At 40.1% G+C, this 15,604-nt stretch overlaps 1 protein-coding gene across 2 annotated transcripts in view; it reads right to left on the bottom strand.

Annotated features, from left to right (window-relative positions):
• CDK17 (cyclin dependent kinase 17) overlaps positions 1-15,604 on the bottom strand; it is a 104,335-nt gene that overhangs the window by 12,205 nt on the left and 76,526 nt on the right. For both annotated transcript variants that reach the window (XM_054988470.1, XM_054988471.1), the window contains exons 6-10: positions 7,915-7,971; positions 6,460-6,574; positions 4,153-4,247; positions 2,458-2,520; positions 222-345 (exon numbers count right to left, since the gene is read on the bottom strand). In XM_054988470.1, coding sequence (XP_054844445.1) covers positions 222-345; positions 2,458-2,520; positions 4,153-4,247; positions 6,460-6,574; positions 7,915-7,971 — 454 coding nt within the window. The remainder of the gene's footprint in view (positions 1-221; positions 346-2,457; positions 2,521-4,152; positions 4,248-6,459; positions 6,575-7,914; positions 7,972-15,604) is intronic.

The raw sequence follows: 15,604 nt of genomic DNA, 5'->3' as shown, positions 1-15,604 counted from the left end.
GACCCAACAGCCTTGGAACAAGACAGCACTGTCATCCCCAAACCTGTTTGTCCAAACCTTTGATGGCTACTCAATCTAAACTAAAAATGCCTAATTCTGTGTGCTGTGGACATTTGGTTTACACATGCAATTATTCTTAACACCTAATGAAATTTCCATCCAAGATTTGTTTACAAGTGAATCAATAACCTTTTTGCAATAAAAAACCATTAGCTCCATACCAAAGTCTGCTAGCTTTAATTCTCCTCTTTCATTAATTAGCAGATTTTGTGGTTTTAGGTCTCGATGCAGCACCTTCCTCCTGTGACAGTATGCCAAACCACGCAGAATCTGGTATAAAAATAACTATCAAAGAAAGGTGGGGGGTAGAGAGGAAGAAGGTTAATTCAAATTAGACTTTCAAAACTGAATGAATCCTGTGCTCTAAAAGAAATGCCTATACGAAAACAAAAGCAAAACCTTCTAAAGTAGCAAGTCATTCTCATGTACCAAATATCCTTACCTTTGTTAAGGTTACACAAGTATCAAGTGATTAATTTGAATTAGGCCCCTTTTCTCTGCCTTGGGTAGTGCAAACATCTATTTGAAATGCAGCTACTTTCTTATACTTGCAGCGCAAAGTAGACTGCAGGTTAAGCCAACTATATGAGAGAGACAATAAAGTGAACCTTTGCAGCTCTATATATGTTTAATCACACTTGTCATTTCTCCCACCCTGCACACCCCTGTCACAAAAATTTCCATTGAGACGATTCCTTTTCTAGTGCTTTTTATGTGTCTGGCTAACAATCCTGCAAAAGCGACCACCTGCTCAAAGACAAAAAAAAAATCTTCACACAGCAGGTATAATCAAGAAAGGAGCTTCCGCTTATTACAATTCGCCAGCTGACTGGGAAACAAATATGCAAAATACCCTGGCATAGACCCACATAGTTTTTGCATTGAATTCAACCACAGAATTGCTTGGGAATAAAATGTGTTTGTTGCTTCTCTGAAGGGTTTGCCAACCTGTTTCGAAAGCAGTTTGAAAGCCACTCTTTTCACGGTGCCTTTTATGAAACCCTGATGGCATCTTTCTTTGAAGCAATTTCTATATGCCCTGGGAGATGTCAAACTGTAAGGTCTGCATTTGTTGTGTTTATGGATACTATGTGTGGGTGGCTCTTACACTTTTTTCCTTATATCTAAGCTGGATATTTTTACATAAAACTGACAAGCAAACTCCCAGTTCGGAATAAAGCATAATAACAGCTATTAATCATTTGCAAAGCATTCTTAGAAAATCTGCCGCATATGATTTCCGACCTTGTTCTAAACACCTCAGAACCACGCCCACAGGATTACTTAATGTTTTAAATTCACAGTTTTGTTGAGCTGCATTAGCCAGAGCAAAAGGGTTTTACGCAAACCATTCAAGGCACTTCAGGCCTGAATCCACTTTTCCCACACCCACATCCCTCACTATAGCCACTACACCTTTCCCATAAGCAGCTCCCTGTTCAGTCATTAGAAGATAATCACCACATTTCGCATTTGTACAGTGCCTTTTCAAAATTATTATTGGGGCAGACTTTCTAACTATTCTATAAGGTAGGACAACAGATCCATTATAACGCATAGGAAACAGAGACTGGAAAAAGATACTATTCTTTCAAGATGACATGAGCTCATGTCTTAGCAGAGATTTGGGCCCACGTCTTACTAGTGAGAAAAAAAAAACATGTTGCTTAAAAAAAAAAGAAAGTTCTTTGCCTCTACTACATTCTTATAAATCAATATCTAAGGTTAATTTCTTTTACAGAACAATGATAGCTCTAAATCAGAAAAAACTGAGAATTGTTACACAAAATAAAAAAGACCTCCAAAAGTAAGGACTTAGCAACATTGTAATATTTATTTAGTGCATTTTAACCAGTCCTTCTTTTGAGGAGCTCAGTTCTCTCTCCTCCATTTTTTTCTAGACCAAAGCCTTGCAACAACTCTATGATTGGTCTAAGGTCTTTTGCATGGCAAGTGGGCATTTGTTCTAGTGTAACAGTCTAACCACTACATAGTACTGCTCCTTGCCTGCTCCCCGTCTCTGGAAAGCTAATGGCAATCTGGGAACAAAAACTGCTGGAATTCTTATAAAAGCCAAAGCATTGTGTTGTTCTGGCACATTATGTTGCCTACCATAGCTGCATTATCAGTTCATGAGCTGCACAACTTTGCCTATTCAAAGGTAAGCAGTAACAAATTTTCTTTACGTTTAAAGCTAAACTCTTCTAGGGAAATAAAGTAAAGCTAAACTTTTCTAGGGAACTTTTATGCTGCATTAAATAATCAAACACTTTAAGAGAGAATTATTCAAATAGGAATATAAATAGAAATACATGTCGAAAATATATACATTTTAATTAGGGTTATGAAGCTGCAAAAATTTTACGCATCAGTTGGAAATGTTGGAATAAGACCCACCTTCACATTGTGCATACTCATGATGTTCCCACAGTCATCCATGTACTGCTTTAGGTCTTTGTCCTAACCAAAAAAAAAAGTTACTGCGCTAAGAACATTGGCTGAAGAAGACAGTAACGAAAATGCTTATTTGCTTAGGCGATTCTTCTGAAGTGCTTATTTTCCTAGAAAGCCACTCCAAGTCAAAGTTCCTTCAATATTTCAAAGACATGCTAAGTGAGGTTTTGCTCTCATCCAGGTTTAGTAGTTGAACTGATTAAAAGCACAACAGTACATGATTACTCAATCAACAAAGCTACTAGCTAGACCCTAGTTCAGTATCAGTACTGACCCCAGTCAGTACTGTCTCTTCTGACTGCCAGCAGTTCTCCAGGGTCTCAGGCAGAGGTTGTTTTTTTTTAATCACTTACTACTTGACTCTTTTAACTGCCAAGGATTGAAACTTGAGACTTCTACAGGCAAAGCAGATGCTCTACCATGATCCCTAACCTAATTTAAATACTCATGCCAAATTCATGATTTGGTGAATCTTTGGGGAAAGAAAGCTCCAGGATCTCTGTATCAAAATCAGAATATCTCTTGGTGTACCATTATCATGGGAAGAATTCTGAGCACATTCTCAACAGGGGCAAAAAGATGATGTCGGGGAAGGATAAACTTAAGGAATGCAGGACACAAACTGTTTAGTGCTTTGTAAGTTAAGCAAAAACCTGAACTGACTGCTACCATGAAGACAATCCAATTTTCTTTCCCCAGTGACTCACCCTCACCAGAAATGAGCTGCTTCACTGCTTTAACCTAGCCTCGAGCATATGAAGGCATGAATGACAGGGCTTCGGTCAAACTCAGAAAGGAGAGGTCACTGCCTTCCATAACAGATAGAGAAGCTAAAAAATCCTCCTGGTAACTACTGCAATCTGAACAATCCAGGAAGATCCTTATGCTGAATCACCCAATGCCATCAGCGGGAGCCCCTTATCAATCCCTTCTCTCTTGTCCTCCCATGGGCTGCAGGCTCTATCAAGTATTATTACTTTAGTCTGGTAAGGATCAGCCTCAATTGGTGTGTGCTGGAAAAAGAGACTGAAGGTAGACTTATCTTTACCTTGTACTTGGTGTAAAGACATGATTGAATGCCCACACTAATATAGAACGAGTGCATGCATGCCATTAGGCATTTGAACCTGAGCATATTGCGTGCATAATTCCTTCTAAAGTGCCAGTACAATTTAAGGTATCTCCAACTATAAATAGCTTAGGACTGTGCTGAAATGGCATTCTTTTTCCACTTGCAGCAAGCACAAAATTATGTTGATTAGTTGGCACAACAGCTGAAATCCTCAAAACATGGAGCTCACAGGCTTCCTACTGCTAGCCACAGAAACAGACCAATCTGAGCTAATTTATAACACAACTCTGATCTCTCTCTTCCTGTATCTGACTGCAACAACAATGCTACACATGGGATTATCAGGATCAAAGTTCACATCCATGGCAAGATGAGACACATACATTACCTTTAATACACTAAAGCCAATTGACTTTTAGCCAGACATCACATCCCGCAAGAAACTGACAGCGGAATCCCCACGCCACCTACCTACCCCTTTCAGTTCATACATACTGTAACACTGATGTTTCATTCTGGGTTAAACTTTAAACTGAGATGCTTGAGGGTATTTAAAAAAAGCTTACCAGATATTCGAAGACCAGAGTCAAGGATTTGTCAGTGTGAACAATATCATGCAACGTAACAATATTTGCATGTTTTAGGTCTTTTAGTAATGACACTGCAAAAAGAAATAAATAGAAGACAGATTGGTAATAGGAAACCTAGATTGCACATACATTATGGTGCCAAATGGGTAATGGAGAAAAAACAGCTTGGTCTGGAAATAAGTTGATTATTTTACACATCATTAATTTAGCTTATGTGCTACATAAATCCAGGAATAAATTCAATGATATTTTCCCACTGGAGTAGAAAAGGCCCAAAATATTTAATTCTTGATTGTTTCAATGAGACCCAAGAGCATCTGACATCTAGACAGTGTCCAATTCATATTCTATGGGGAACAGCAGTCCAGTCTCAGTTAAAGAGCCCAAAAAGCCTTATCAGAAGGTGCAAGGTTCAGTAGGTGATGGAGGAAAAGAGACTAAGGTAGAAAATAAAGGCTAAACACACATTTCAGAATAAACCAAGAGGAAAAGAAAATGTGGTCATAAGTAACTCATGTAGCTTATTCACTCAATAGTAGAATTTTGTGCACTCTGTTGACTGAGGCTTGTGCGGTCTAAGCAGAGACCTAGCTCTCACAGAAGCAATTAATTTGTGCCCAGTCTATAGTACTTCAGACTGCACGATGGAGCTTATATGACTCCTTCATATAAAAAGCAAAAACAAACCCTGCATATTGAAAGCTTGATGCCAAGGGAAGACTAATCTAGAATGATTCTGAATCCTAATTTGCTATGATGTTATTATTTATTATTATTACGTTATTATTGGGAGCCAGGAGGAACATGAATATTATACGCATTCTGCAATCACTCCGTTGGCTACTTTATCAGTGACTGGGCTGAATTTAAGGTACTGACTCTCACATACAAAACTTTTCATGGCCTCGGCCGATCATATCTGCAGGAACTCCTCTCTCCATACGTTCTGCCACAGCAACTTCACAGAGCCTTCTGCAGGTGTCATCTTACACATGGGCAAAGTCAGCAGCTAACTGTACATGAGCATCCTCTGTGGTGATCCCCACCTTATGGAACGGCCTACCTGAAGAGGTCAGGGAAGCTCTCACTCTCCTGGCCTCCCACAAACTATGCAAAACTGAATGATTCAAGAGAGGTTTTTATTCATATAGGAGGGCTGTAGCGTAAGGAAGTAGTTTCAAAGAGATGCACTAGTAAATGGATAGAGACTATAGACTTTACTACTATATACTGTCTGTTGCTGTAATATGATCATACTGGGCAGTTTCTATGTTGTTTAATATATCAGTCTTAGAATGGCTTATCCTCTGTTTTATAATGTAATAAATAAATCATAAATGATGTAAATAAATATGTGCAGGGAATTACGTTTAGAGAAACAGTCAGTCACATAATTCTGAACCTGCAATCAGAACTACAGCAAGATCAAAGCAAATTCTTTCACTACATCCAGATATTTTTATTGTCTAGCACACCTAGGTAATAACCTGTTTTAATATGAAAAGGTTACACTTAAGGAGCACTGTGTTTCACGCTAAGAAAAGGAGCTCAGTTTGACACCTGTCTAAGTAAATACGCAGACTATTCATGCATCCCTCACAGCTTAATACTGCTGGCTGAGAATGTAGTTTTACACAAACATCTTGGGATGCAAGATATTTAAAGGAAAAAGATCACGTGTAGAGAACCCGCTACCACAAACATTCCATTTCTGCAAATATTTGGCTTGATCTAGAGATTGATTTCTTCCATTGAATAAGGAAATGTCATGTTTTATGCCTGCTCTCTGGCTATGTTCAGATCATAACGTCTGCTGACAACTCTGGGTGTTCTCAGGGTCATCCCCTCCCTCATCCCCTTTCACCATATCATTTGGTATTTCTGGGAGACTGATTTGTTTTCTCCTTGCAAGCTAGGATTCCAAACTAAGAATGAAGGTATGGTGTGGAATCCTCATTTGCAGGGCAAGGCAAACACAAACCATTGTCTACTGATCCAGACGTAACAGATATCTGCAGTTTGTCACAAAAGCAGAAATGCTAATTAGTTGGCTCCTGTGGGGAAGAGACAAGGTCAGTATGTGGCTCCAAGAATTTCCCGGACTCAGTCATAGCAAGTATGGTTTAGTGTTATATCTGAACCAAGCCTTAATTTCCGGATTTAATTAGGAGTGAAAATAATATATTATCTGGTTTAGGGTCTGGTGTATTTCTTCATACTGCACATAGTCATAATACTAGAATTTCAGATGACATTGCATTTGAAAGGGGAAAAAATGCTCACCTTCCCTAATGGCTGTGCATGGTGCCCCCTCTTCATGCTCTAATCTTATTTCTTTTAAAGCTACCAGGTTTTCTGTCAGCTTACTTCTTCCTTTATATACTGTTGCATAGGTGCCCTGTGCAAAAAGTGAAAATACGCTTAAGGAAAATTCTTTGAGAGTTCTGAAGTAACAACAAGGAAAAAGGCAGCATCACATTGTAACTTTAACTGAAGTTTAAAAAGGCATAAAGTGAACTGAAACCAAATGGGACCGACAGGACTGAAGCTGCTACTGTCCTGCATCTTTGTCAATACATAGCCCTGTCTTAAAGAAAGCTCAGGACACTGCTACATGTGTAGTACATACTCAGTGGCATAACCAGGGTTAAGCAATCCTGTGGCGTGCCCCAATGAACTCTTCTTTCCCCCTCTACCTCCCCTTTCAAATGGAAATTCCCATCTCCACAACTTGGCTTAACCATGATTTAATATTAAGCTAGCACCAGTGTTAACTGCAGTTCTGGCTAACCAGTGGTCCTGTTTAATCAGGATCTGAAACCTGTTTCAGATACTAGATTCAAATCCTGGTTAAACTGGGAAACCGGATTAGCAACCATTACCATCAACACAAGTGCCAGTTTAATGCTGGAAGGAATTCACACTCAAGAGGAAAAAAGAGAGTACACAATCCAGAGCCAGTCACAGGATTGTTTAACCTTGACTAATTTAATCCTAAGGACACTTTCCTGGAAGTAAGCCCCATACAACAGTAGACCCACTTAGGATTACACTGCAACAACTTAATAAAAGCACCAGCGATAACTACAGTTTTTTCACATGCCTAATTTTATGAGAGAAAAAGAACACCTAGGCACACAATTTTAATCTGATATTTTGAATACACCAAAATAACCCTTACAGAAAGTTACATTTCGTTTTCAAGCAGCTCATATCTCATTCGGAGCAAGAGCACTAGATCACAGAGGCCTTTCAGTGCAATGGTGTACATGCACATAAGCCAATCTCAGTTGTACTGACAGAAGGGTGACTTCATACCCTTACTCATCCTCACTACAGCCTCACAAACTTTCCTGGGATTGGACAATTAGCAAGAGGGGGACACTGAAAAATATGAGACAGATGGCTGGATCCAACTGTCTCATTCACAAACATACAGTAGCTACATTCAGATATCACAAATGGAAGTTATTTCATGATGGCACAAACTTGGCTAATGGTTATGTTCTTGCACTCCCTCCATAGCATGTAGATCACAACTGAAGACTTCATCGTTTCAGGAGACTTCAGCCTAATTCCTATTTGTCACAATGTTTGAATGTGACAACTTAAATTTTGTTTCCTACTCAAAACTGAGATTCTGAAACACTTTGCACATTAAGAATGCCAATATAATTATTAACCACAACATGAAAGTATCAATGAAAATCCTAATCACTTAAAAAATTATATACATACCTCACCAAGTTTTTCCAATTTGATGTAAGTTTCCATTTTCCCAAATCCAATTTCAGACTGTAATAAAAGCAAAGGGAAAAGTTTCTTAAAAGTACTGTAACAGACAAGATATTTATAAGAAACAGATCATTTCTTTGAAAACCAAAGGGATAATAATATATTTGTAAACACACCTAAACTGAGGAAGCAACCTTTGAAACTAGGACTGGTTGGCATGGGATTTACCAAGATGGTTTTTACTAAGCTAGTAACTTTTCTCCATTTGGGAAAAACTGATCAACACCAGTTTATAGTACTGTTCTATCCATACAGGCAAGATTGCTGTGGGAAGAGAAGGTGCATAGCACAATGAGGCCACACATGCTTTCCAAGCAAAAGGGCCAATTTGATCTCTGCTCTCTCCAGTTAAAAGAAAGAAGCTATCAGTGCTAGAAAAGACTTCTGCATGAAACCATGGACAGCTCTGGTCAGTGAGATTAAATAATACTGGGGCAGATGGTTAGCTCAATTTTAGTAACATATTCAAGTTGTGACTGAATAAGGCAACAGATTCATAAATAAATGTTGTGAACATAAAAAATAAAGGCCGATTCCAGATGGCCAGAAATTGCGGTTTTTCTGCGGAAATAATCGCTTACCGGCCACGCGTTCACTTTCGTCTCTATCCGCTTGTCTCGCAGCGTGCCGTGCCGTCCCGCTTCCGGATGTTCGCACGGCCAACTGAGGTACCCGGGATTGGTTGTTTCCTCCCCGTCACAGTTGACGTCGGGGGCCTTCATTGGTTCGCATTTCAGTTTTTTTAAAAAAATTTTTTTTACGTGTTTTGGTCAAATGCGCAAACACGCAGGTATGCGAATATGCAGCATCGACTTTTGTGCGCTTTTGTGCATTTGTGCGCATTTGCGCAGTTTGATGTGCGCAAACGTGCGACTGCGCAAATGGCGCCCGATTTTAAAAAAAAATTAAGGGAATATTGTTTCCGGCCGGCAGGCAAAGGAAGGAGGGAAAGGGGAGGGCCTCTCCGCGGCGACGAAGCGTCCAGAAGTGTGCAAACCCGCAATACTGCATTCACACCGTCCGCTTATAGAGCGCAACCGAGCGCCATGGACCGCAGGTAAGCCGGGACGGGAAACTGCGGGTTTTTACGAGTGAGGTCGCTGAAAAAGCGAAAGCACTCGCTCTATTTGTGCCCATCTGGAATCGGCCAAAGATGGCAGAAAAGTAAATTAACACTTGCCTCTCACTATACGCTTTACTTTGTAGGAAAAGAGACATTGAAAAATCTTATATACAAACAAAATTTAAATTACTGGGCAATGCAGTACCATCTATCCTATGATCTTCAGAACTGTATTTCAAATGCTTAGCAAAAGTCACCCCCGACCCTGATCCAACTCTAGTTGATATCTTAGGTATGCATCTAAAGAAGATAATTTATATGTTGCTAGCTACATAATAATTGGGGGTTCACAATCAAATAAGTACCAGAATTCAAAAGCAATAACTTGCAGAGACCCCTAAATTCAGACATGCAGTTACACATTCCAATCTTGCAAGCAACCAGTCTTGTAAGTCTGTTTATATGCACAGATTCTCCCTTATACTGTTGTCTCTGTTGTCAGATGGCCACAAGGGGCAGTGCTTTTGGGAAACGGGCTTGTGAATTTAAATGAAACAGCAAACCACAATTATTATAAATGTCATTTAACAAATGAGTTACAAGCCCTAGTTTTAGATCCAGAGGATTTAGCCGTGTTAGTCTGTAGTAGCAAAATAGAAGAGTCCAATAGAGTCCAGTCTATAATACACTATCTTCTGACCCTACGGAGCAATACAAAAGAGAATTCAATAAAATATTAAAGATACTTCCCATGGACATACAAGAACGTATCCATACGGACACACCTCAGGAACCACGACAAGGAATATTCTACCTATTACCCAAAATCCATAAACCAGGTAACCTAGGATGCCCCATTGTTTCAGGAATTGGCACTTTCACAGTAGGAGTCTCAGGATATATGGACTCTATCCTCAGGCCCTATGCCACCAGCAAACCCAGCTATTTACGGGGCACCACTGACTTTCTCAGGAAAATACAGTCCATTGACAACCTACCAGATGACACCATCCTAGCAACCATGGATGTGGAGGCTCTGTACACCAGTATCCCACATGCAGATGGACTGCAAGCCATCAGGAATATTATCCCAGACAATACCACAGCACACCTCACCACTGAACTTTGCCACTTTGTACTTACTTACAATTACTTCAAATTTGGTGACAGCTTATATCTACAGGTTAACGACACAGCCATGGGCACACGCATGGCACCACAATATGCTAACATATTCATGGTGGACTTGGAGCAACACTTCCTCAGCTCCCATCCACTGAAACCACTCCTGTACTTAAGATTCTTGGATGACATCTTCATCATTTGGACCCATGGGAAGGAAGCCCTTGAGAGATTTCATCAGGACTTCAACAACTTTCACCCTACTATCAGCCTGAGCCTGGACCACTCTATACAACAGGTACACTTCCTGGACACCACTGTACAACTACAGAATGGACAGATAAATACTACCTTATACTGGAAACCCACTGACCAACACTCATATCTACATGCCTCCAGCTACCACCCTAAACATACCACTCGGTCGATTGTCTACAACCAAGCCTTACAATTTTATCTGCTCCAATGCTCTTGATCAGGACTCCCACTTAAAAGATTTACTTTTTTTTTTTGAAAAATTTTTATTGGGTTAGAATCCATTATTTCCACATTTACATTCAATTTTCCCCAATTTTTTCATCTCTAACCCCCTCCCTTTCCCCCCCCCTTTTTGTTGACTTCCAACAGCTTTCCAACCCTTTGTCCCCTTTCCCTTACTTTTATTAGCTTCCTCTATCTAAAACAAATATATATTCTCCATTATTCTAAGCAGTACATCCTTAACTATTTTTAACATTATATGCCCAAACTGTAAGCCTTTGTTTCCATCTTAGATAAACAATTTATCCCAATTTTTCAATTTCAGGTATTTCTATATATCATAAACCATATAGACCATACATTCGTTTATATCAAACAATTTGACTTATTCTCTCTATATATTACTCATTCTATCTTTTTATAATAGTTCTATATATCTCTCCTCACGTAGTCAATCAATTTGACCCATCTATATCTTCAGACATTCAGTTTGGTACAAAACTTGTCAGAAAAAAAAGAAAATATTGTTAGTTAATCGCTCCTTATATTTAGTCCTTATAATTAATTATTTTCTCTATGTTCTGTTTGTTAACCTATATATATCTATATATATGTCAATCTATTAATCTGACTGCTTATTAATTCACATTTATCTCTTCTCCCCCCGGTAAAGTCTCCCCCCTCTACTTCAATACTTCAGTAGTTCTCAAACTGCCACAGTTTTCCTCCCACCTCCCATTTCTTCTCCAGGTATTGTTTCAGCTTCTCCCAGTCTGTGTTGAACTGCCCTGAGTCCAGATCTCTCAGTTTTCTTGTCATCTTATCCATTTCAGCCATATACAGCAATTTGTAAGTCCAATCTTCAATAGTTGGCACTTCTTGTACTTTCCATTTTTGCGCATACAAAAGTCTAGCTGCTGCTGTCATATAAAATATCAACGTCCTGTGTTGGGCTGGAATTCCCTCCATTCCCAAGTTCAGTAGCAGGAGGACTCCCACTTAAGAGATTTACAACAGGCATTTTGGGGGGCTACAGTACCCACCTAATGAAGTGAGGAAACAAATCAACAGGGCCAGACTAGTACCCAGAAACAGCCTGCTCCAGGACAAACCTAAAGGAACTAACAACAGAACACCACTGGTTGTCGCCTACAGTTCCCAGCTCAAACCCATCCAACGTATCATTAGTAACCTACAACCCATCCTGGAAAATGATGCCTCACTTTCACAAGCCCTGGGTGGAAGACCTCTCCTTGCCTACAGACAGCCCCCCAACCTTAAGCGACTTCTCACCTACAACCATGAATTGGCTAGCAGAGTCACCAACACAGGTACCAGACCTTGCAACAGACCCAGACGCCAGCTCTGCCCTCATATCTACCCAGGAAATACAATTACAGGACCCAATGGCATCAACTACACTATCTCTGGCTCTTACAGCTGCTCATCCTCCAACATGATATATGCCCTCATATGCCAACAATGTCCATCTACTCTGTACATTGGACAAACCAGCCAACCTCTGCACAAAAGAATAAATGGACACAAATCTGACATTAAAAATGGCAATGTCCAGAAACCAGTGGGAGAACACTTCAATCTATCAGGACATTCCATCAAGGACTTAAAGGTCACTGTAGTTCAACAGAAACCTTTCAAAAACAGAATCCAACGGGAAGCTGCTGAATTGGAATTCATATGTAAATTTGACTCAGTCAGGCTTGGATTGAATAGGGACTATGAATGGTTATCTCATTATCAGAAGTAACTGATTTCATTATCAGAAGCAAACTGATCCCATTATCAGAAGCTACTGATTGCATCTACTCCTCTCTCCACTTATATATCTGACCAGTTTCTTCTTACCCTCCATGCATCTGATGAAGAGAACTGTGATTTTCAAAAGCTTATGCTACAGTAAAGCCCTAGTTTGAAACATTAGTTTGGTGCAAACCATCAGGCTGAAGCTGAGTTTCTGGAAAATTTGCATTTAGACATCACAACTAACCAGGATTTACTCAAACCACAGGGATCTCCAATGTGGCACTCGTGGGTGCTATAGCACCTGCTGACACCTTTCCAGGTGCTCATCAAGAGTTTCCAGAAAGTGGGCAGGGCCAGATGAGCTTCTCCTCTCAAGGCAGATAGTCTGCCACTCTCAGATCCATGTTTTGTATCAGAAAGGTTGGCTTTTTTTCTGTCCAGGCTTCCCTGCTACAGCAAATGGAACACTGAAAAGGACTCTGGTTTGTGCTGGAAACACTTGCAGTGACATAAATTTAGGACTGCATTTTGGGGAGAAAAATCTAGAAAATCTACCACAAAGAGTTTATTATATGGAACTGTAGTATGCTTATTTACTGTAGTATGCTTATTTCCTTCTATTTTTCCCCAGAGTCAAAAATACTGATTTTAAATAGTGTGGAACAAAAACTTCATGCGTGGGGTAATGGGTAGGTGGTGAAGGGAATCTTTCTACAAACCTGAAGGAAGCCCCTGGTTAGCATAAAAACTTCAATTTAAAATGTTGAGGATTTTTTTTAAATCTCCAAAATAATAGAAACAGCATCTAGCTTTAAGAGATGAATGCCCATGAGACTATGTTATCAGATCTTAGTGGGTCATGTCGGGGGTTACTAGGGAACCACAGCAATGTCGACAAATCTAAGCCTTGGTATCTGTTGGTGGGGGATGGTGGATTGAAAAAGGTAAAAGATTGGAGTTTGTGGGGGGAGGAATTAGGTAAAGGAGAGAGAAGAAGGAAAAGCTAAAGGATGGGAGAACGTTAGACAGTAGTTAGGTAGTAGTTCAGACAGTGCCTGAAGGAAAAAGAAAGGAAGCGGGGCAGATAAAGGTAGGTTGGCTGGTAGGCAGGAAAGAGAGACTGTAGAGGCTGCCAGAGGGAGAGAAAGAGGCAATAGTATGGGGAGGGGAATAAAGGGGGAGATTAGATGTCCCTTGCTCTTGTGGCTTTATACATTCTCCAGTAATGATGGCAAAAATGCCATTCTTCTGTTTTGTGTAACTGCTGTACAAAGGGGCAAAATGTATATTAGTATATTATATGACCACTAAAGATAAATGGATTGAAGTCCCTGAAAAATGAAGTTTTGTAAGCTGGGTTAGCAGATCCCCAGGAAAAGCTAATTTTGGACTGATTTAACTGGGTTAAGTGGGGGGAAATAAGGAAGAGCTGCAGCTTAGATGGTGATTTGTTCTTAGGTGCTTACAACCAAATATATGTATTTAACACATTGTGTCAGATAAACACTATATTCAGACATCATGCTATACCGGGGTCCCCACCCTTTTAGCGGCTGTGGGCACCTTTGGAATTCTTATGCCAGATGATGGACACAACCACAAAATGGCTGCCTCAGAAGGCGGAGCTAACCACAAAATGTCAGAGAGCAAATGAGCGTATGCATAACTCTAATAATAACTCTTAACATTTCAGGCAGAAGCTCTGCTTAACAGCATGAACATATGGTCTTTAAAAAATTGCATACACATAGCTTACGTCAGTCATATAGTGAAGACCCTTGTGTTGTGATGGCAGCAGCTTCTGCCAGAGCAATGTTTTCAAAAACTGCACAGACAGTCAGAAGCCCAGTCCTTTCCCCTCACCCACCTGGGACAAAAACATCCGGTGCTATTAGCCGTGGTTGCTATGCACATACTTGAGGGAAAGGAGTATTTTCCCTGTAGGCACTGCAGACAGTTTAAGAGCAGCTGCAGGAACACCTAAGGACTTGAGGAGGGGGGAGCAGAAGAGGAGAGAGAACAGACATTCTGCATTATCCTTTCCCCATGCTTCTTTCAATCATAAAGGCCTTAATTTTTTAAATCACATGTTTATTGTGTCAAAACTTTTTTGTATCCAGCTGCCTTGGAAGAACTGTTGTCAACAGCATCAGCAATCTTCAAAACTTATTGTAAAATAATCTTGAATTCCTTCTCGGAAGCCGAAACCTGTGGTGAGATCGGTGTCAAGCAAATAATGTAACAAGATGGGTAGACTTGGAGTGCCAAAGTATCTTTGAAGCTCCGTGGCGATAAGGGAGAACTTCAGAAATCTACAAACCAACGTAGCTACCCACCTGAAACTACCTTCATGGAAACCTTTGACTCACAGAATCAGCAGCTAGCAGTGACCAGAGGCCCTGCAGACACACATACTGGCATCAGCCTGAGGACTACATAAATTGGACATGCACATCTGGCTGTCTGATTACAACACACATATTGCAAACATTCTTAACATGCTTTTTAAAACTTCTGAATTCCTCAAAATTGGAAATACAGTTGCATTTATTTATTTAGAAAATTGGTGTTACTTCTTCAGACCTTCCTGAGGCATCTCAGTTAAAGCGGAGAACACCATAAAAGTGATAGCAATAAGAATAAAAAAATCAACATCAATAAAAAAAATTACCAACAAAAACAGCCAACAACAGCAAGCCATACTGTACAAGCAATTAGAGCAGTGTAAAGTGATGTTAATGTAGGCTAGGAACCAACCATAAGACAATTAAAAAGGACGGAACCCCTTAGTTAAAAGCCTTGGTAAAGAGAGAAGTTTTGGCTAGATGTCTAAAAAAGAGTAAAGTAGAAACCTCGAAAAAGAGGGAATTGCAAAGGCGAAATGCCACCACTGAAAAAGCCCTGTGTCTGGTTGCCATCCACCTTGCCTCTGAAGGCAGTGGCATAGACTGCAGAGCTTAAGAAGAGGATTTCACCCAATGGGCTAGACAATATGGGAAGAGGTGGTCCTTCAAGTATGCTGGCCCCAAGATATTTAGAGCCCTTATAGACAAGAACCAGCATTTTGACTTATTTCTGGAAGTAGAAGGGCAGCCACCAATCTTTCTACACGTGTATGATATGATCTCTGTATCCCACCCGACAGTAACCTGGCTGCCCCATGCTGAACCAAATGAAGTTTCTGAACAGTTTTTAAAGGTAGCA

The sequence above is a fragment of the Eublepharis macularius genome, chromosome 9 (genome assembly GCF_028583425.1).
Source record: "Eublepharis macularius isolate TG4126 chromosome 9, MPM_Emac_v1.0, whole genome shotgun sequence".
NCBI lineage: Eukaryota > Metazoa > Chordata > Lepidosauria > Squamata > Eublepharidae > Eublepharis > Eublepharis macularius.
Note: the sequence above shows the minus strand (reverse complement) of the source record. Positions and strands in the feature narration are given on the sequence as shown.